This window comes from Trichoderma evansii, assembly GCF_050947405.1.
Source record: "Trichoderma evansii strain SZMC 28006 chromosome Unknown GGI43scaffold_8, whole genome shotgun sequence".
NCBI classification, from domain to species: Eukaryota; Fungi; Ascomycota; class Sordariomycetes; order Hypocreales; family Hypocreaceae; genus Trichoderma; species Trichoderma evansii.
The window spans coordinates 702,198-721,430 of NW_028145198.1; the positions used below are offsets into that span (position 1 = coordinate 702,198).

General features: G+C 45.0%; 1 protein-coding gene across 1 annotated transcript in view; it reads left to right on the forward strand.

Annotated features, from left to right (window-relative positions):
• Positions 1–19,233, forward strand: part of GGI43DRAFT_433708 (non-ribosomal peptide synthetase) — a gene marked incomplete at both ends in the record, with an annotated part of 66,381 nt that overhangs the window by 21,226 nt on the left and 25,922 nt on the right. The window contains 2 exons of the mRNA XM_083209786.1: positions 29–9,822; positions 9,871–19,197. Of these exons, the coding sequence (XP_083061295.1) occupies positions 29–9,822; positions 9,871–19,197 (19,121 nt within the window). The remainder of the gene's footprint in view (positions 1–28; positions 9,823–9,870; positions 19,198–19,233) is intronic.

A 19,233-nucleotide genomic window follows, 5' to 3' on the forward strand; every position in this document is an offset into this window, starting at 1 on the left:
GTGTTTTAATGGAGCATTCTGCTTTCAGTACCAGTACGCTGGGCCAAGGCCGTGTATACAATCTCGGGCCAACTTCTCGTGTTTTCCAGTTCTCTAACTATATCTTTGACGGAAGCTTGGGTGAGATTTTTACAACTCTTTCATTTGGTGGCACAGTTTGTGTGCCTTCTGAAATAGAAAGGCTCCAAGACGCGCCTTCGTTCATACACAGAGCTCAAATCAATACAGCAATGTTAACGCCGTCGTTTGTTCGGACTTTTACGCCCGAACAAGTTCCATCATTGCAGCTACTTATACTAGGTGGTGAACCGTCATCAAAGGACCTTCTCGAGACTTGGTGTAAACATCTCCGTCTCGTTAATGGTTACGGCCCAGCCGAAGCTTGTAATTATGCTACAATTTATGACTTTAAGGATGGCGACTCTCCTCGCACAATTGGGCGTGGATTCAACAGTCTTTGCTGGATCGTTGAGCCAAATGACCACAGCAAGCTAGCTCCTATTAACTGCGTTGGAGAGCTAATTATCCAAGGAAATGCACTCGCCCGGGGCTATATTAACGACTTTAAAAAAACTTCCATGTCTTTTATAACTGATATTGACTGTTTGCCTAAACCTCTGGTTGCTGGCTCACACAGATTCTACCTGACAGGCGACCTTGTTAGATATAACGCCAGCGGAGAGATAGAATATATTGGAAGAAAAGATACACAGGTCAAGCTTCGTGGGCAGCGACTCGAACTCGGGGAAATCGAATACCATATCAAACGATCTTTGTCCAGTATCGAGCATGTCGCTGTTGATCTGTGCCATAGGGAGACTGGCGATGCTCTCATCGCATTTATCTCGTTCAAAGATAAGATTGTCTCCAGCCCAGATAACATAATTTCTCTCGATGACGCATTAAAATCTACCTTGGATAAGGTTATGGAGAATTTGAAGGCTTCTCTTCCAGGCTACATGGTTCCTTCTACAATCTTACCACTAGGGCAAATGCCATTTATTACTTCAATGAAAATTGATCGAAAGGAACTACTCGCTGTAGCTAATAGCTTATCAGTGGAAAAGCTCTCGTCCTTCTCTCTTGCCAGTCAAGACTATGTTAAACCAACCACGGCCATGGAGATGAAATTGGCCGGTCTATGGGCCCAGATTCTAAAGATTAACCCCGATGATATCGGCAAGAATGACAGTTTTCTTCAAATTGGTGGTGATTCCATTACCGCAATCCACTTGGTTGCACTTGCCCAACGGTCTGGTATTAATCTTACCATAGCTAATATTTTTGCGGACTCCAAGCTATCTTCCATGGCATTATCAGCTGCAGAGGGAGAAATTGAGCCAATTTATGAGGCAGTACCATTTTCTATGGTAGCTGCTAAAACTTTGAGTTCTTTAATCGAAGAAGTTCGCGCCAAGTGTGAGCTATCTAGTACTGCCATTATTGAAGATATCTACCCCACCACAAGTTTCCAAGAAGGGCTGATGGCTCTAGCTGTTAAGCAACCCGGTTCTTATATCGCCAAGAACACTTATCGACTTCCGAAAGATATTGATGTCGCTCTCTTTAAAGCAGCTTGGGATGATACCGTGAAGCTATGTAGCAACCTTCGTACTCGCATAGTTCTCTCCGACGGTGCCTCTATCCAGGTGGTTGTGAAAGATGTGGGTTCATGGGATGAGACTTCTAATATGAGTCTTAAGTCATATCTTCGAGCTAATAGAAATATTCATATGGTGTACGGTTCTACTCTAAGCCGCTTCGCACTTATTGAGCAAGCTGATGACGAAAAATATTTCGTTTGGTCCGTTCATCACACTGTATTCGACGGCTGGACCACCCGATTGGTCTTAAACGCTTTGGCTTCAGCATATATGGGCGACGAGGTTACGCATTTCGAATCCTATGCTCGCTTCATCAATTATACTATTAATCTCGATGCTGAAGCTGCCAAAGCCTACTGGAGCGAGCAGTTACTGGATGCAAAGCGAGCATCATTCCCCGCAGCTATGAACAAAGTCTCTCAGAGCAAGAAATTTAGTACGCGCGTGTACGAGAAGGTTCTTGACATTCCGCAATTGAAACAAACTTCTATTACTACAGCTTCTATCTTGCGGGCCACATGGGCGATAGTCCTTGCTCAATATTGCGATACGGATGATGTAACCTTTGGTACCACAGTTTCTGGCAGACAAGCTCCAGTTCACGGAATCACTGAAATGGTCGGCCTAGTTGTGTCTACTGTACCTGTACGTGTTCGACTCGATAGTCAAGCATCGGTTTCAAAATTCCTTCAGGACATTCAAAATCAGGCTTCTGGTATGATTCCATTCGAGCAGTTTGGTTTACAGAATATCGCGAAGTTGAACATTGAGGCCAAAGAAGCCTGTGACTTTACATCACTTCTTGTTATTCAGCCCATGAAGACACTTCATGGTACCGATAATCGCCAGTCTATTCTAGAATCCATCGACACCGCTATCTATGGCGAAGAAGGTTTCATGCAAGATTATTTCTCCTATCCTCTTGTTATCCAAGGCCATGTGTACGAGAACTCCATTCACTTGATGCTCATTTACAACACAGATGTCCTACCAGAACAACAATTGCTAGCTTTGGCCCATCATTTTGAGCATGTGTCTCAACAACTTGTTGCAAAAAGTAGTATGACCCTTGCGGATGTATCTATCTCAGGCTCATGGGACGTTGAATATGCATTGCGTCAAAATCAAGAAATGCCTGAGATAATTGATTCTTGCTTTCACACTCTCGTCGAACAGCAGGCTACTGTTCGACCTGACGCTCCAGCAGTTTATGGCTGGGATACTCAATTTACCTATCTTCAGCTTAATGAAGCTGCCAATAGGCTGGCAAATTATCTTGTTCAAGAGTATGAGATTGAGTTTAATGAGCTTATCCACGTTTGCTTCGAAAAGTCTGCATGGTTTTTTGTCGCTATTCTGGCAATTAATAAGGCTGGCGGTGCCTGGGTTCCATTAGATCCTTCCCACCCTACTCAACGCCATCAGCAGATTGTTACTCAAACAAAAGCTCGCCTTGCTCTTGTCTCATCCTCCAATTCTTCGATTTGTGTTGATCTTGTGGAGCACATCATCGAAGTTTCCTCAAATACTGATGAGAATCTTAGCAAAGCTGGATCTTCTCAGCGCAATCCTGATCTCGAGACTTCACCTCACCACGCTGCATATGTACTTTTTACCTCTGGGTCTACAGGAACCCCAAAAGGTCTTGTAATGGAACATGGAAGTGTTTGTACGTCACAAATGGCCATTGTAAGACGCCTAGGAATGACGCCCAGTGTCAAGATCCTTCAATTCGCTGCATTTGTGTTCGATCTTTCCATCGGAGAAATTGTTGCCCCTCTTATTACAGGTGCATGCTTATGTGTTCCATCAGAGCATGACCGGTTAAATGAGCTACCTAAGTTCATCCAACAGAACAATATTAACTGGGTTTATCTCACTCCTTCGTTTATTCGAACACTTAACCCAAAGGATGTCCCGAGTGTTGAATTGGTATTGCTGGCTGGCGAAGCCGTCAGCCGAGACATCTTGGAAACTTGGTTTGGCAAAGTTCGTCTTATTAATGGATGGGGGCCAGCCGAAACCTGCGTGTTCTCAACCCTTCATGAGTGGAAATCAGTTAATGAGTCGCCTCTTACAATTGGTCGCCCAGTAGGCGGCTTCTGTTGGATTGTTAGCCCTGAGAACCCCCATAAGCTCGCGCCAATTGGAACTTTAGGCGAAGTTGTTATTCAAGGTCCAACATTATTAAGGGAATACCTAGCTGATAAAGTGCGCACAACTGCTAGTACTGTTTACAATCTTCCAAATTGGGCCCCCAATCGTACTATTCAGCATTGGGATCGGTTCTATAAATCTGGGGATCTTTGCTCCTACAACGCCGACGGAACCATTGAATTTTCATGTCGTAAAGACACACAAATTAAGATCAGAGGCCTTCGTGTTGAGCTAGGTGAAGTTGAACACCACTTGCAGAATACACTCAGTGGCGTAAGACAGGTAGCTGTGGACGTCATTATATCTAGCACTGGTACTAGCTTGGTAGCATACATATGCTTCACTGACGAGACGAGAATCACCAGCACTGGTGGAAACGCTAATAAGGGCGGTCCCTTCATTGAGATAGACGATAAGCTACAGGAGTGCCTCACTGCCGCCGTCGGTCAACTGAGCATTTTGTTGCCCCGATATATGATCCCTGCGTTCTTTATCCCCTGTCAGTATATGCCTTCTATTACATCTACAAAGTTGGATAGAAATGATCTCAAGAGGCGAACGGCGAGTCTAAGCCGAGAGGAGCTTACAAAGTATTATCTTCGAAGAGATAAGAAGCGTGCACCGGTGACAATGATGGAAAAGATTCTTCAAATTATATGGTCTCAAATTTTGTCCATACCATCTGAGAAGATTGGACTTGATGATAGCTTCTTAGGCTTAGGCGGTGACTCAATCACAGCCATCCATCTTGTCTCTTTATCTCGAGAATATGGCATCTCGATCACAGCTCAGGATATCTTTGATGATTCAAGATTAGTCGCTATTGCAGCACGTGCTAAGAAGGCGGATTCAGTAGTACAAGATACTGATGAGATTCCTCCATTTTCACTTCTCAGCGAGAAATCAAGGAAATTAGTTGAGGCTGACAATACGCATGGTCAGTACTGCTGGTCACCCGAAACTGTCGTGGACGCCTATCCCTGTACATCTCTACAAGAAGGCTTGATGGCATTATCAGCTAAGCAACCAGGATCATACATGGCTAAATACTATTATCGCATACCCAGTAATGTGGATGTCCCTCGCTTCAAGGCTTCCTGGGAAAAAACCATCGCTTTATGCCATAATCTCCGAACTCGCATCATTCTTGCTGATGGCAAAGCTACGCAGGTTATTATTAACGAGCCCATCGTTTGGACTGATAGCCAAGATTTGACAACTGCAATCTCGACGCTAAAGTCAATAGAGATGACGTATGGTTCCCCCCTCTCCAAATTCATTCTTGTTGAACAAATGAACGGCGATACCTTCTTCTTGTGGGCAATTCATCATGCCGTATTCGATGGTTGGACAATACCTGTCATATTCAATGTTTTATCCGCACTATACCGCGGCGTCGAGCCTGTTCAGCCTGTTTCGCATGCCCGATTTGTGAAATTCATTATGGGCACTAACAAGGAAGATACTATCAACTACTGGAAAGTTCATTTAAATGACGCTAAGAAATCTACATTTCCTCCGGCGCCCACCTCTCAGCCAAGCACCTCAAATGTTCTTGAGGCATCCATTACATATTCTCATAGCACTGGCCTTTTTACAAAGGCTACTATTCTTCGGGCCGCATGGGCACTTGTACTCGCTCGTTATTCCGAGACCAATGATATAACCTTTGGAACTACAATCTCAGGTCGACAGGCTCCTCTAGATGGCGTTACTAACATGGCTGGCCCCGCCGTTGCCACTGTTCCTGTTAGAATTCGTCTTGATAAACAGCAGACCATTTCTGCCTTCCTTCAAAGTGTCCAGAGCCAAGCTATGGAGATGATTTCATATGAGCAGTTTGGTTTACAGAATATTTCAAAGATAAGCGATGATGCCAAGGAAGCTTGCGAATTTACTTCATTATTAGTTATTCAGCCGATTGAACAGCTGGAACATCATGATGATGATGCCCTTTTGGTCTCTGCTGGCCCAGAGGTCGTTGGGGAGACAGACTTGGTGCAGAACTATTTTTCTTATCCTCTTGTCATCCAGGGCCATCTCTATGACAATAAGATTAATCTTATGTTGATCTATGATACTAAAACTCTTTCGGAAAAGAAAATGCAGGCTCTAGCTCGCCATTTTGATAATGCTGTCCAAGAGCTGACTGGCCGAGGTGATAAGCTTCTCGGCGCTGTGTCTCTTTCCAGGAGCTGGGACTATGACCATGCCATCGAGTTCAACCGTAATTCTTCTGATGCTGTTGAACGGTGTTTTCACGAAATGATTGACGATGTGGCTTTGGTTCGAGGCGACGCATTAGCTATTTCTGGTTGGGATATATGCTTTACTTACGAGGAAATCTCAGCAACAACCAACCGTATTGCTCATTATCTCGTCAATGCCTATGATATAGAAGTTGGAGATATTATTCACGTATGCTTCGAGAAATCGGCATGGTTTATGATCGCCATCCTGGCTATTAATAAAGCTGGTGCAATATGGTCACCCCTTGATCCATGTGACCCAGCTGACTATCACCGCAAGATCATTAGCCAAACTGGTGCCAAGCTGCTTCTGACATCGACTACACATTCTCACAAATGCGCTGGCCTTCTACCTAATGTGCTTGAACTAGCACCTGAGCTGGATGCCAAATTGACTGAAAATCTTGGTTGGAGCATCAACAGACCAGCCGTTGGTGTTACGCCTAGTGATGCCGCGTATGTTCTATTTATATCTGGATCTTCGGACACACCTAAGGGCGTTGTCATGGAACATGCTTCGCTTTGCACCAGTCAGACGTCTTTGTCACATGCTCTTCACTTGGATGAGAGTTTTAAAGTTCTTCAGCTCTCTTCTTACTCGTTTGATGCCGCACTCTTTGAGATCTGCTCTACTTTTCTCGTAGGCGCTTGCTTGTATGTGCCCTCACTAGGCGAACAGATGAACGAATTGGAAGATTACATCTGCAAGCATAAGATCACTTGTGCGCTTTTCGCACCCGAATTGGCGCGAACTATCCATCCTAATGATGTACCTTCTCTAGGTGTATTGCTGATTGGTGGCGAAGCTACTACCCGCGATATTCTTGATATTTGGTGCGACAAACTCCGTCTCTTTAACATCTGGGGTCCCACTGAATGCTGTGTCGCCGCATCTATACATCGACGGACTTCAGTTACAGAATCGCCAAGTGTTATTGGACGACCAATTGGTGGCTCTTGCTGGATTGTTGACCCAGAGGATCCCACAAGCATGGCTCCTATCGGGACTGTAGGCGAAATTGCAGTTCAAGGTCGCAACTTACTTCGTGAATATCTTATTGATCCTGTCAAAACAACGGCAACTACAATCACAGGTCTTCCATCGTGGATTCCAAAACTTGATTCTGTCCATTGTGACCGTTTCTACTTGACTGGTGACTTGGGCTTCATTAATGAAGATGGCAATATGGAATACTGCGCCCGCAAAGATACACAAATCAAGGTTCGAGGCCAGCGTCTTGAACTCGGAGAGATTGAATATCACATTCAAACCCACCTTAAAGACGTCCAGCAAGTTGCCGTAGATGCCATCAAGTCGGAGACTAGCACAACACTTGTCGCTTTTATTAGCTTCTCTAATGCCACTAGATCAAGGGAATCAGAGACACCTGTCACTGGCAACGACATCTTTGTGCCACTCAATGAGAGTCTCCGAACTACGCTCAGTATTCTGATAGGAGTATTGGGCACTTTGATGCCTCAATATATGGTACCACGTGTTTTCATTCCTTGTACCTATATGCCTCTTAATATGTCAACTCAGTTGGACCGCAAGAAGCTCAGACAACAAGCTAGTATTCTTCTTGAGGAGGATATGGCGCTCTATTCGCTCACCAGTGACGATAAAGTGGCTCCTAAGTCTACTATGGAGAGCCGAATCCAGCAATTATGGGCAAAAGTTTTAAACATCTCCGTCAATTCAATAGGTCGTGACGATTCATTTATTCAGATAGGTGGTGACTCTATTTCTGCTATCCAGCTTGTTTCAGCAGCTGGGGATGTCAACATCAGACTTACTGTTGGAGATATCTTTGATGACCCACGCCTACAGGCAGTTGCCTCCAAAGCCACTGAAATCAATGAAGAGGTTCGGTCGGTAACTGATATTGCACCATTTAGTCTTTTAGGGGGTTATCTCAAAGATCTCGTTCTCAGCAAGAGCATTCAAGAGCAATATGATCTTCCAGTCGATAAGGAAATAGAAGACGCTTACCCTTGCACGAAATTACAAGAAGGTCTTATGGCTCTCGCTGTTAAACAGACAGGTTCATACATTGCTAAATTCCTCTATCGTCTTTCTCACAACGTCAATGTCTCTCATTTTAAGGCCGCGTGGGAAGAAACTGTTCGAAGTTTACCCAATCTTCGAACCAGAATATTTGCTGCGGGCAACGTGTCTGTCCAGGCGATCTTTAAAGATGACATCTCTTGGCAATCCAGTAAAGAAGTTTCTTTGCGCTCTTACATGCTTTCAGCTCAGAATTATGAAATGATATATGGCTCGCGGCTCAGTCGCTACGCCCTGATCGAAGACAATGGCGATACCTATTTCGTACTGTCAATGCATCACGCCATCTTTGACGGATGGAGTCTAAGAATTCTCATGGAAGTCTTACACTCTATTTTCCGCAACCAAAATGTTATGGTTGTAGAACCTTATGTACGATTTGTTCAGTATACCCTGGATATTGATAGCGATGCTGCCATTGCCTACTGGAAGTCACAGCTCCAAGGTGCAAAGGGGACTATCTTCCCTTCTACCCCATCATCTATACATGGAGAGAAAACAAAACAAAGCAGTACTCTGGTAACTGAAAAATTGATTAAGCTGCCTAACCTGTATAAGCATTCTATAACGAAGGCCACCATTCTCCGAGCCGCTTGGGCTATTGTTCTCGCTAGATACTCAGACTCGGAAGATGTTACTTTTGGCGCCACTATCTCTGGTCGGCAGGCATCCGTTGACGGTCTTACTAGTATGGCTGGACCGTGTATTGCAACAGTTCCCGTTCGCATTGCTATTGACCGCAAGCAGTCCGTTTCTGAATACCTGCGGACCGTTCAAAACCAAGCAAGTGACATGGTACCCTTTGAACAGTTTGGTTTGCAAAATATTTCTAAAATTGGTGCTGATACCAAAGATGCTTGCAACTTCAGTAGCTTGCTCGTAATTCAGCCTATTCAGTCTCTCATCTACGACGATGAAGAGGCCGACTCCCTCTTTATACCCACAGAAGTTGAAAAAGAGGTTGTAGACACCGTTCAGAATTATTTTACTTATCCACTGGTGATCCAGGGGCACATGCATGAGGACTATATCAAGCTTGTTTTGATTTATGATGAAGATGTACTGTCAGAAATGCAGATGGTTGCTTTATCTCATCAGCTCGAGAACGTCATGAAGCAACTTACATCACATCCAAGAAAAGACCTAAATTCTATTTCTATCACTAGTGATTGGGACATTAGTAATTCTTTGAAACAGAATATCGATGCCCCTGAGATCATTGATTCTTGCATTCACCATCTTATTGAGCATCAAGCAGCTATCCAGCCGGATGCTCTTGCTATCACAAGCTGGGACCGCGATTTCACCTATAAGCAGCTTAATGAAGCGTCTAATAGGCTCGCGCATTTCCTCGTCAATAAGCATGGCGTCAAACCTGATGATTTGGTTCATGTTTGTTTCGAGAAAAGTGCTTGGAATTACGTTGCAATACTTGCAATCAATAAAGCTGGTGCTGCTTGGGTTCCATTGGATGCCTCACATCCTGAACAACGTCTCCGCCAAGTTGTTTCTCAGACTCGCGCTGCCTTGGCACTAGCTTCTTCATCTAATTCTTCTTTATGCGCTACTCTCGTCCAAAACGTCGTCCAAGTTGACACTGTGCTCGACAACAGGCTTTTAGAGATCGAACCAAGTGACCACGGCCCAATTGTCGCCGTCTCTTCGCGCAACGCGGCCTACGTGTTGTTCACATCCGGAAGCACAGGTACTCCAAAAGGTCTTGTAATGGAGCATGGATCCGTCTGTACATCTCAGACCGCAATTGCCAAGAGGCTGGGGCTAAATTCGAAAGTTCGAATGTTGCAGTTTGCAGCCTACGTGTTTGATCTATCCATTGGTGAGATTATCGGCCCGCTTATTTCTGGTGCTTGCATTTGTGTCCCGTCAGACTACATTCGACTGAACAATATCGTCGACTTCATAAAGAATAAGAAGGTCACATGGGCTTACTTGACGCCATCCTTTGTGCGCACAATTAAGCCGTCTGAGGTACCTAACCTAGAGCTTCTTTTGCTTGCTGGCGAGGCTGTTCCTCGCGACATTTTTACAACTTGGTTTGGCAAGCTGCGCTTAATAAATGGATGGGGTCCTGCAGAAACTTGCTGCTTTAGTACATTGCACGAGTGGCAGTCTCTAGATGAGAGCTCTCTCACTGTCGGTCGTCCAGTGGGTGGGTTCTGCTGGATTGTTGACCCTGAGAACCCACATTGTCTTGCACCAACAGGTACAGTGGGCGAGGTCGTCATTCAAGGACCTACAATTCTTCGTGAGTATCTAAGTGATGCTGAGCGTACTGACGCTGCTCTTATTAAGTCCCTTCCCAAGTGGGCACCATTCCGTGAAGAGGCTAGCTGGAACCGCTTCTACAAATCAGGAGATCTTTGCTTTTATAACCCTGATGGAACCATTCAATTCTCTAGCCGCAAGGATACCCAAGTTAAAATACGTGGTTTGAGAGTTGAATTAGGTGAAATTGAATATCACATACGGCTTGCAATGAACGATGTTCGCCAAATTGCTGTCGACGTCTTCAAAGGAAACAACGGTACTAATCTCGTCGCATATTTCTCATTCTGCGATGAAATTCGACAAAACCATGAAGCGGACCTATCCGGGCCCTTCTTACCGATTGACAATAACTTACAATCTCGTCTGTCTGCTCTCATTGGCCAGCTTAGTGTATCTTTGCCTGGATATATGATCCCTACACTGTTCATTCCTTGCAAGTATATGCCCTCTATTACATCTACCAAACTTGACAGAAAAGAGCTATTACGCTGCACTGTAGAACTTAATCAAGCCGAAATTGCTGTATATTCGCTACTTGGAAGAAAAAAGCGGGCTCCTGAAACCCCGATGGAGAGCCTCATTCAGGATATCTGGTCAGAGATCCTTCACATTTCGGCCGATTCCATTGGACGTGATGATAGCTTTTTAGGCCTTGGCGGCGATTCAATTACTGCCATTCATCTGGTCAGCATCGCTCGCGAGAAAGGAGTCCAGCTTACAGCAAAGGACATCTTTGATGATCCACGTCTGCTGGCTGTAGCCAGCAAGGCACAGGAACTTGGTGCTGAAGCCCAAAAACAATCTTTTGATGCTTTACCATTTAGTCTACTTGGATCCGAGACACGTGAGCTCGTAGTTGGTCTTGCTATCAAGCAACAACTCCAGCTGCTTGTAAATGACGCTGTTGAAGACTCATATCCCTGCACTAAGCTGCAAGAGGGTCTTATGGCTTTATCTGTTACTCAGCCAGGATCCTACATCGCAAGATATGTATATCGATTATCCCGACAAATTGATGTTGCGCGCTTTAAATATGCTTGGGAATGCACTGTTGCTCTACGAGATATTCTGCGTACCAGAATCATCATGATAAAGGATACATGCGTTCAAGCAGTGACTAGCGAGGGCACTGTTTGGGATAGTCTTAATTATGAAGACCTGAACGAAGCTGTTTGTGCCACTTATTCATATACTATGACTTATGGCTCGCCTCTATCTCGGTACTCAATTTATGAGTCCAACGTCGGTGAGAAATATTTCCTTTGGACAGTCCATCACGCAATCCACGATGGCTGGTCTGTGCCTATTATCTTCAATACATTTTATCAAGCCTACGAAGGCCTCGAATTGGTTGTGCCTAAAGCGTATTCAAATTTCATCCGCTATACCATGGAACTTGATCAAGACGCCGCTGGTGGCTATTGGAGGAAACAGCTTCATAAAGCTAAGCGTGCTAGCTTCCCAAAAACTGATCTTGTGAAAAAGTCCACTGGCAATAAGCAGAAAACTCGTGTAATGTCTACGTCTCTCAGCTTTCCTACGTCATCCAATGAAGCTTTTACCAAGGCTAGCGTTATGAGAGCTGCCTGGGCTATCGTTCTTGCAAGGTATTGCGACAGTGATGATGTTTGTTTCGGCGCTACTATATCTGGCAGACAAGCAACTGTGCCTGGTCTTCTGGAAATGGCTGGGCCAGTGGTCGCGACTGTTCCTGTTTATGTGAAAGTCGATAAGGGCCAGGAAATTTCAAAATTCCTACAAGATATTCAAAACCAAGCTCATGAAATGGTACCCTATGAACAGTACGGTCTTCAAAATATTTCTAAGCTAAGCGCAGATATAAGAGATGCTTGTAATTTCACATCACTCTTGGTAATTCAACCTGTCCAACGCTTTGCATACACAAATGATGCTACTCTCGTGACCCCTGCTCGCTCGGAGATTAAGGATATGGTGCAAGATTATTTCAGCTATCCACTGGTAATCCAAGGTCATGTTTATGACGACCGCGCCGATCTCGTATTAATCTATGATTCAACCGTTGTTTCGGAGCTACAGATGACTGCTCTCTCTCATCATTTCGATAATGTTGTGCAGCAGCTGCTAGCAGAAGGAACAGGTAAACTGGGTGATATTTCTGTTTCTGGTTCTTGGGATCTCGACCTTGCGCAAAAATCTAATGGCGATGGCCCTGAGATTATCGATGACTGTTTCCATTTCATTGTAGAGAGACAAGCGGAAGAGAGGCCCAATGCACTTGCCGTTGACGCATGGGATGGCAAGCTCACATACGGTGAATTAGATCGCGCTGCTAACCGGCTGGCCCACCTGCTTATCGATCATTATGCGGTGAAGGTCGGTGATATTGTGCACGTTTGTTTCGAAAAGTCTTTATGGTACATCGTCTCAATCCTTGCGATTAACAAAGCTGGTGCCGTTTGGGCTCCGATTGATTCTGCTCATCCTCTCCATCGATTACAAGCGGTCGCCACACAAACTAGTGCCAGGTTGGCCCTTGCTTCGACATCCAACAGGGCGCTCTGCGAACAGCTTGTTGAGAGTGTGGTTGAAGTTTCTGCCTCTCTTGAGGAGACTCTTTCTGCTAAAAGTATTAGTGACAAGAGACCTGACATCTATATCACTTCAAATGACGCTGCCTATATCCTGTTTACATCTGGCTCCACAGGCACGCCGAAAGCTATTGTTATGCAACATGGAGCTCTTTGCACTAGCCAAATGGCTATCTGCCGGCAACTCGGTCTTGATCATACTGTAAGAATGCTGCAATTCTCAGCTTTTGTCTTTGATGTATCAGTTGGTGAAATTGTGGACGCATTGATTAGTGGAGCCTGTGTCTGCATTCCGTCAGATCAAATGCGTCTCAATAGCCTCGATATATTTGTCCGCGAGTTCAACATCACATGGGCCTATCTAACTCCGTCTTTTACGCGTACATTGAAACCTAAAGATTTCCCTGGACTCAAGTTGCTCCTCCTCATGGGTGAAGCTACGACTCAAGATATCCTTGATACTTGGTATGGTCTCCCCAACACAAAATTCGTCAACGCTTGGGGACCTGCAGAGACATGTGTTCTTAATACGATTTACCCCTGGCAATCCAACACCGAGTCACCTTTGACAATTGGTAAAGCGGTGAATTCTTATGTGTGGGTAGTTGACGTTGAAGACCATAAAAGGCTTGCTCCCACTGGTTGCTTGGGTGAAATAATCATACAGGGCCCTGCAATGCTTAAAGAATATCTGGCTGATCCTAAGAAAACTTCTGAAGCCATCATAACTGAACTTCCTGAGTGGGCACCTCGACGCGAATCTACTACATGGGGTCGCTTCTATAGGACTGGCGATTTAGGCTTTTACGACCACAACGGCATACTTCACTTTGCTGCTCGAAAAGATACGCAAATCAAGATCCGCGGGTTGCGTGTCGAGTTGGGCGAAGTTGAACACCAAATTCGAGAATCATTAGAAGGTGTGCGTCAAGTTGCTGTAGATGTCTTCAAGACCGAAAAGGGAGCAAACTTGGTTACCTACTTCTGCTTTACGGATGACGCCAGAGCCCCTGGCTTGATTACTGGTCCTGAAGACGAAGATGTGTTTATGCATATCGATGACCAGCTGCAGACCCAGCTCAGTGATATGCTGATCAAATTAAATCTATCATTGCCGGGATATATGGTTCCTACCCTGTTTATTCCTTGCGCCTATATGCCTCTGATTACTTCTGCAAAGTTGGATCGCGTCAAGCTTCGCTATATTACTGCCCAGCTTAGCCAAGACCAATTGGAAGCATATTCTTTGCTTAACACCGACAAGCAAGCGCCTGAGACTGAAATGGAAATCCGTTTACAAAAGCTCTGGGCAGAGAACTTAAACCTCCCAGAGTCTGCAATTGGTCGACAGGATAATTTCTTGCGCATTGGTGGTGACTCCATTGCTGCTATCCGTCTTGTTTCAATGGCTCGTAGTGTTGGTATTACCCTTACAGTCAATAACATCTTTGACGATGCCCGTTTGATTGCAGTTGCAGCCAAGGCTATTGATACTGGCGCTACTTATGATAGTGTGATGCCAATCAAGACCTTTAGCCTCTTGTCTGCTGGCATAGAAGACTTGATTCTATCCCCTGCATTTAGAAAAGAACATTCACTTGCCGCCAACCAAATCATCGAAGATGCTTACCCTTGCAGCAAGCTTCAGGAAGGCCTCATGGCTCTATCTGTTAAACAGCCCGGCTCTTATATTGCTAAATATGTTTATAAGCTTTCTAGCTCTGTCAATGTCACCAAATTCAAGATGGCTTGGGAACGTACCATAGAGATGGCGGCTACTTTGCGCACTCGAATTATTCAAGCTGGGGGTTCTTCTATTCAGCTTGTGATAAACGGCGATGTTCTCTGGGATGAAAAATGTGGCGATTTACGGTCTTCGCTTGCTAGGGCACAGGCACTAGAGATGAGTTATGGATCTCAACTCTGCCAGTACACCCTTATCGACGATTCTGACAGCACATACTTTATGTGGAATGTTCATCATGCTATTACAGATGGTCTATCTACTCAGAATATTTTGAGCACGCTCTTCAAGATTTATAATGGTGTTGAAATTTCACCTCTACCGTCATATGCTCGTTTCATAGAGTACACTCTAAACCTCGATGAGGATATCACTGCAAACTATTGGATGTCGCAGCTCCGGAATGCCCAGAAGGCAATCTTCCCTCCTGCAAGCAATGTGCCCCATAACATATCTGATGTTACTCGCATACTAGAGATGTCAATTGAGCTTCCTCTTGACATGAAAAATTCGACTATTACAGTGGCCACAGTCGTACGAGCAGCGTGGGCTATTGTACTTGCCAGATACTGTGACTCTGATGATGTGGCATTCGGTACTACGATTTCCGGTCGTCAGGCACCGGTGCCCGAAGTTATGGAAATGGCTGGCCCTACAATTGCTACGGTTCCAGTTCGTATATGTATCGACCGCCGGCAGCTTATTTCTGAATTCCTTAAAGGCGTCCAGAAGCAGGCCTTAGAGATGACTGCGTTTGAACAGTATGGACTTCAAAATATTGCAAAATTAAGCGAGGATATCCGCGATGCATGTGACTTTAGTAGCATTCTCGTTGTCCAGCCCATGCAGCACTTTAGCGGCACAAGCAATGATGATGATCTTTTCGCTAGCGCTAATCTTGGAGCTAAAAGTGTTGCTGACGCTGTCCAAAACTACTTTTCATACCCTTTGGTTGTTCAGGCTCATTTATACGACAACCATGTAAAGCTTATGCTTATTTACGACTCGAAGGTCATCCCGGAAGCTCAACTAGTTGCTCTATCCCATCAGTTTGGCCATGTTATGACCCAACTCGACCACTCCAGCTCTGCTTCTCTCGGGACAGTCTCTGTTGTCTCACCCTACGATGTCCAGAAAGCAATATCTTTCAATGCAGCAGTCCCTGACATGGTTGATGCTTGCATGCATGAGTTAATTGAGAACCAGGCTAGATTGAGCCCACATGCTCCAGCTGTTGTCGCGTGGGACGGGGATTTTACATACAGCGAGCTTAATAACGCCGCCAACAAGTTAGCACATCACCTTATCAACGTCTATAGTGTTAAGCTCAATGATTTTGTCCATGTTTGCTTCGAAAAATCAGCATGGCACATAGTATCAATCCTTGCAATTAGCAAGGCTGGTGCGACTTGGGTTCCATTAGATCCTCATCACCCAGAACAACGATTACGATCAATTGTTAGCCAGACCAAAGCCACTTTGGCCTTGGTTTCCCCAGGCAACGTAGCGCTCTGTTCCAATTTTGTTGACGACGTTGTTGAGGTCACTGCTGACCTAGATGCCACGCTTCCTGAACAAGACGGAATCCAGAGTCCCAACGTATCTGTCTCGTCTCAAACGGCTGCGTACGTCCTGTTCACATCCGGCTCTACAGGCACGCCCAAGGGAGTCGTTATAGAGCACGGGTCTCTATGCACCAGCCAAAATGACATTGCTAAGAGACTTCGCTACCATTCAAACGTTCGCGTCTTGCAATTTTCTGCGTTTGTATTCGACTTTTCTATTAGCGAAATCGTCATGTCATTGATTCACGGAGCCTGCGTATGCGTCCCCTCTGAGGACCAGAGGTTGAGTGGCATAGTCGACTTTATCCGCGATATGAGAATCAACTGGCTTTACCTTACTCCTTCCTTCCTACGTGCAATAAACCCAAGCGACGTCCCCGGCGTTGAATTGATTCTTATGGGCGGCGAGGCTGTGCCACGCGATATATTTAATACCTGGTTTGGCCGTGTTCGTTTATTCAATGCCTGGGGCCCTACAGAGTCATGTGTCATGGGCACTATTCATGAATTTGAATCTGCTGACGAGTCACCGTTGACTATCGGCTCCTCTGTTGGCGGTTTTTGTTGGATTGTCGATCCAGAAAACCCACTACTCCTTGCACCAATCGGAACTCTCGGTGAAGTTGTAATTCAAGGACCAACTCTGCTACGCGAATATCTCAATAATCCGGAAAAGACTAAAGAGGCGACTGTGCATGTGTTGCCGGAGTGGGCCCCCCGCCCTGATGATAAAAACTGGAACCGGTTTTATAAAACTGGTGACTTATGTTTTTATAACGCCAACGGCACCATCGAGTTTTCATCTCGTAAGGATACGCAAACGAAGATTCGCGGCCTTCGCATTGAATTAGGCGAAATCGAATATCATGTTCAGACTTCGCTCAAAGATATTCGCCAAATTGCTGTAGATGTTGTTCAAACCGATAACGGCTCTAACTTGGTCGCATACATGTGTTTCACTGATGAGATACGGCAACTTCACGATGCTGATGACAATGGCCCATTTACTCCAATGAGCTCAGAGCTTCAAGATAAGCTTGTTGGTGTTATAGGTGAACTGAACGTGATATTGCCGAGATATATGATTCCTACGTTCTATATCCCATGCAACTATATGCCTGTTATTACATCTGGCAAGCTTGATCGAAAGGAATTGAAAAAGCAAACTTCTGTTCTCAGCCAAAAGGAGCTCACCAAGTTCTCTCTGTATGGTGTTAATAAACGTGTCCCTGAAACCGCAATGGAATTTCAGCTCCAGAAAATTTGGTCAGCAGTCCTCTCTACTCCTATAGAATTGATTGGTCGTGATGATAGCTTCCTTGGCTTAGGAGGCGATTCAATTATGGCAATCCATTTAGTCAGCGCATGTTACGAAGCCGGAATTTCTATTACGGTAAAAGATGTTTTTGATGATCCCCGTTTATCTGCGGTTGCTTCTCGAGCTCATGACCTTGAATTTATTGAACAAGACATGCCAATAGTTCCTTTCAGTTTATTGTCTGATCATCTCCATGATATGGCTCTGAGTAAAATCGTTCGGTCTCAGTGTACACTATCATCCAGCTCTGTTATCGAAGATGCTTACCCTTGTTCAAGATTCCAAGAAGGTTTAATGGCTTTATCTGTTAAACAACGCGGCTCTTACGTTGCGCAATATGTATACAAGTTATCCCAAAACGTCGATCTTCTCAGATTCAAGGCTGCTTGGGAGCAAACTCTCGAGCTTTGCGCTTCCCTTCGGACTCGTATAGTCATTCTAGACGGTGTCTGCGTTCAAATCATAACGAATGGTCCCCCAGAGTGGGATGAGACGTCCCCAACAGACCTGAAGGGGGCTCTGGAAGCTACTCGCTCTGAGATGACTTACGGTTCACAGCTAAACCGTTATGCTCTGGTCCAAGATGCCAAATATGGTAATCACTTCATCTTGGTTACCCATCACGCTGTTCATGATGGCTGGACACTTCGAATCATCATGAACACGCTCTATAGCCAATATCTGGGCCAGAAATCTCTTTCACTTACTCCATATTCTGCTTTTATTCGATTTACGCTTAACATTGACTTTGAAGAAGCTAGCAGCTTTTGGAGCGAACAGCTGAGGAATGCTAAGCGTGCTACATATCCTCCAATGCCTCGCATTGAGTCTCACACCAGCGTCACTCGTATGATGAATAAGACGATTTCTTTCCCTCCATCTATCAAGACTATTAATACAAAGGCTACTATTCTTCGTGCTACGTGGGCAATTTTGCTGGCCCGTTACTGCGATTCTGATGATATAACATTTGGAACAACAATTTCTGGTCGCCAAGCTCCTGTACCTGGACTAACGGAAATGCCAGGTCCGGCTGTTGCAACAGTTCCAATCCGTGTGCGCGTTGATGCCATTAAACCGGTTTCCCGCTTCCTCGGTGAAATACAGTCACAGGCAGCCAATATGATTGCATTCGAACAATTTGGACTTCAAAGTATCATAAAATTAAGTGCTGATGCAAAGGACGCCTGTGAATTTTCTTCGCTTCTCGTTATTCAGCCTCGAACACATTTGGATTCCATTGATAGCAAAGAATCTTCTGAACCCTTAATGACTCTGTCAGTTGAGGCCAGAAATGCCGAGCAGCTGATGCAGAACTATTTTACCTACCCTCTGGTTATCCAAGGCCATGTCTTTGATGATTCTATAGAACTACTTCTGACTTACGATTCGACAATATTGTCGGAGATTGAAATGGAAGCTCTTTCTCATCAATTCGATGTCGTCGCTAGGCAGCTAGTCCATGAGTCAGACGATCCTATTGGCTCTGTCGCTGTTGCTGGCGAATGGGATCTTGAGCAGGCCAAAAAGTGGAATACTGAGAACCCTGAACTTGTCGATACTTGTATTCATAGCCTGATCGAGAAGCAGTCGTTAATCCGACCCAACGCGCCAGCTGTGTGCGCCTGGGATGGTGAGATGAGCTATAGCGAGCTCAATAGCGCTGCAA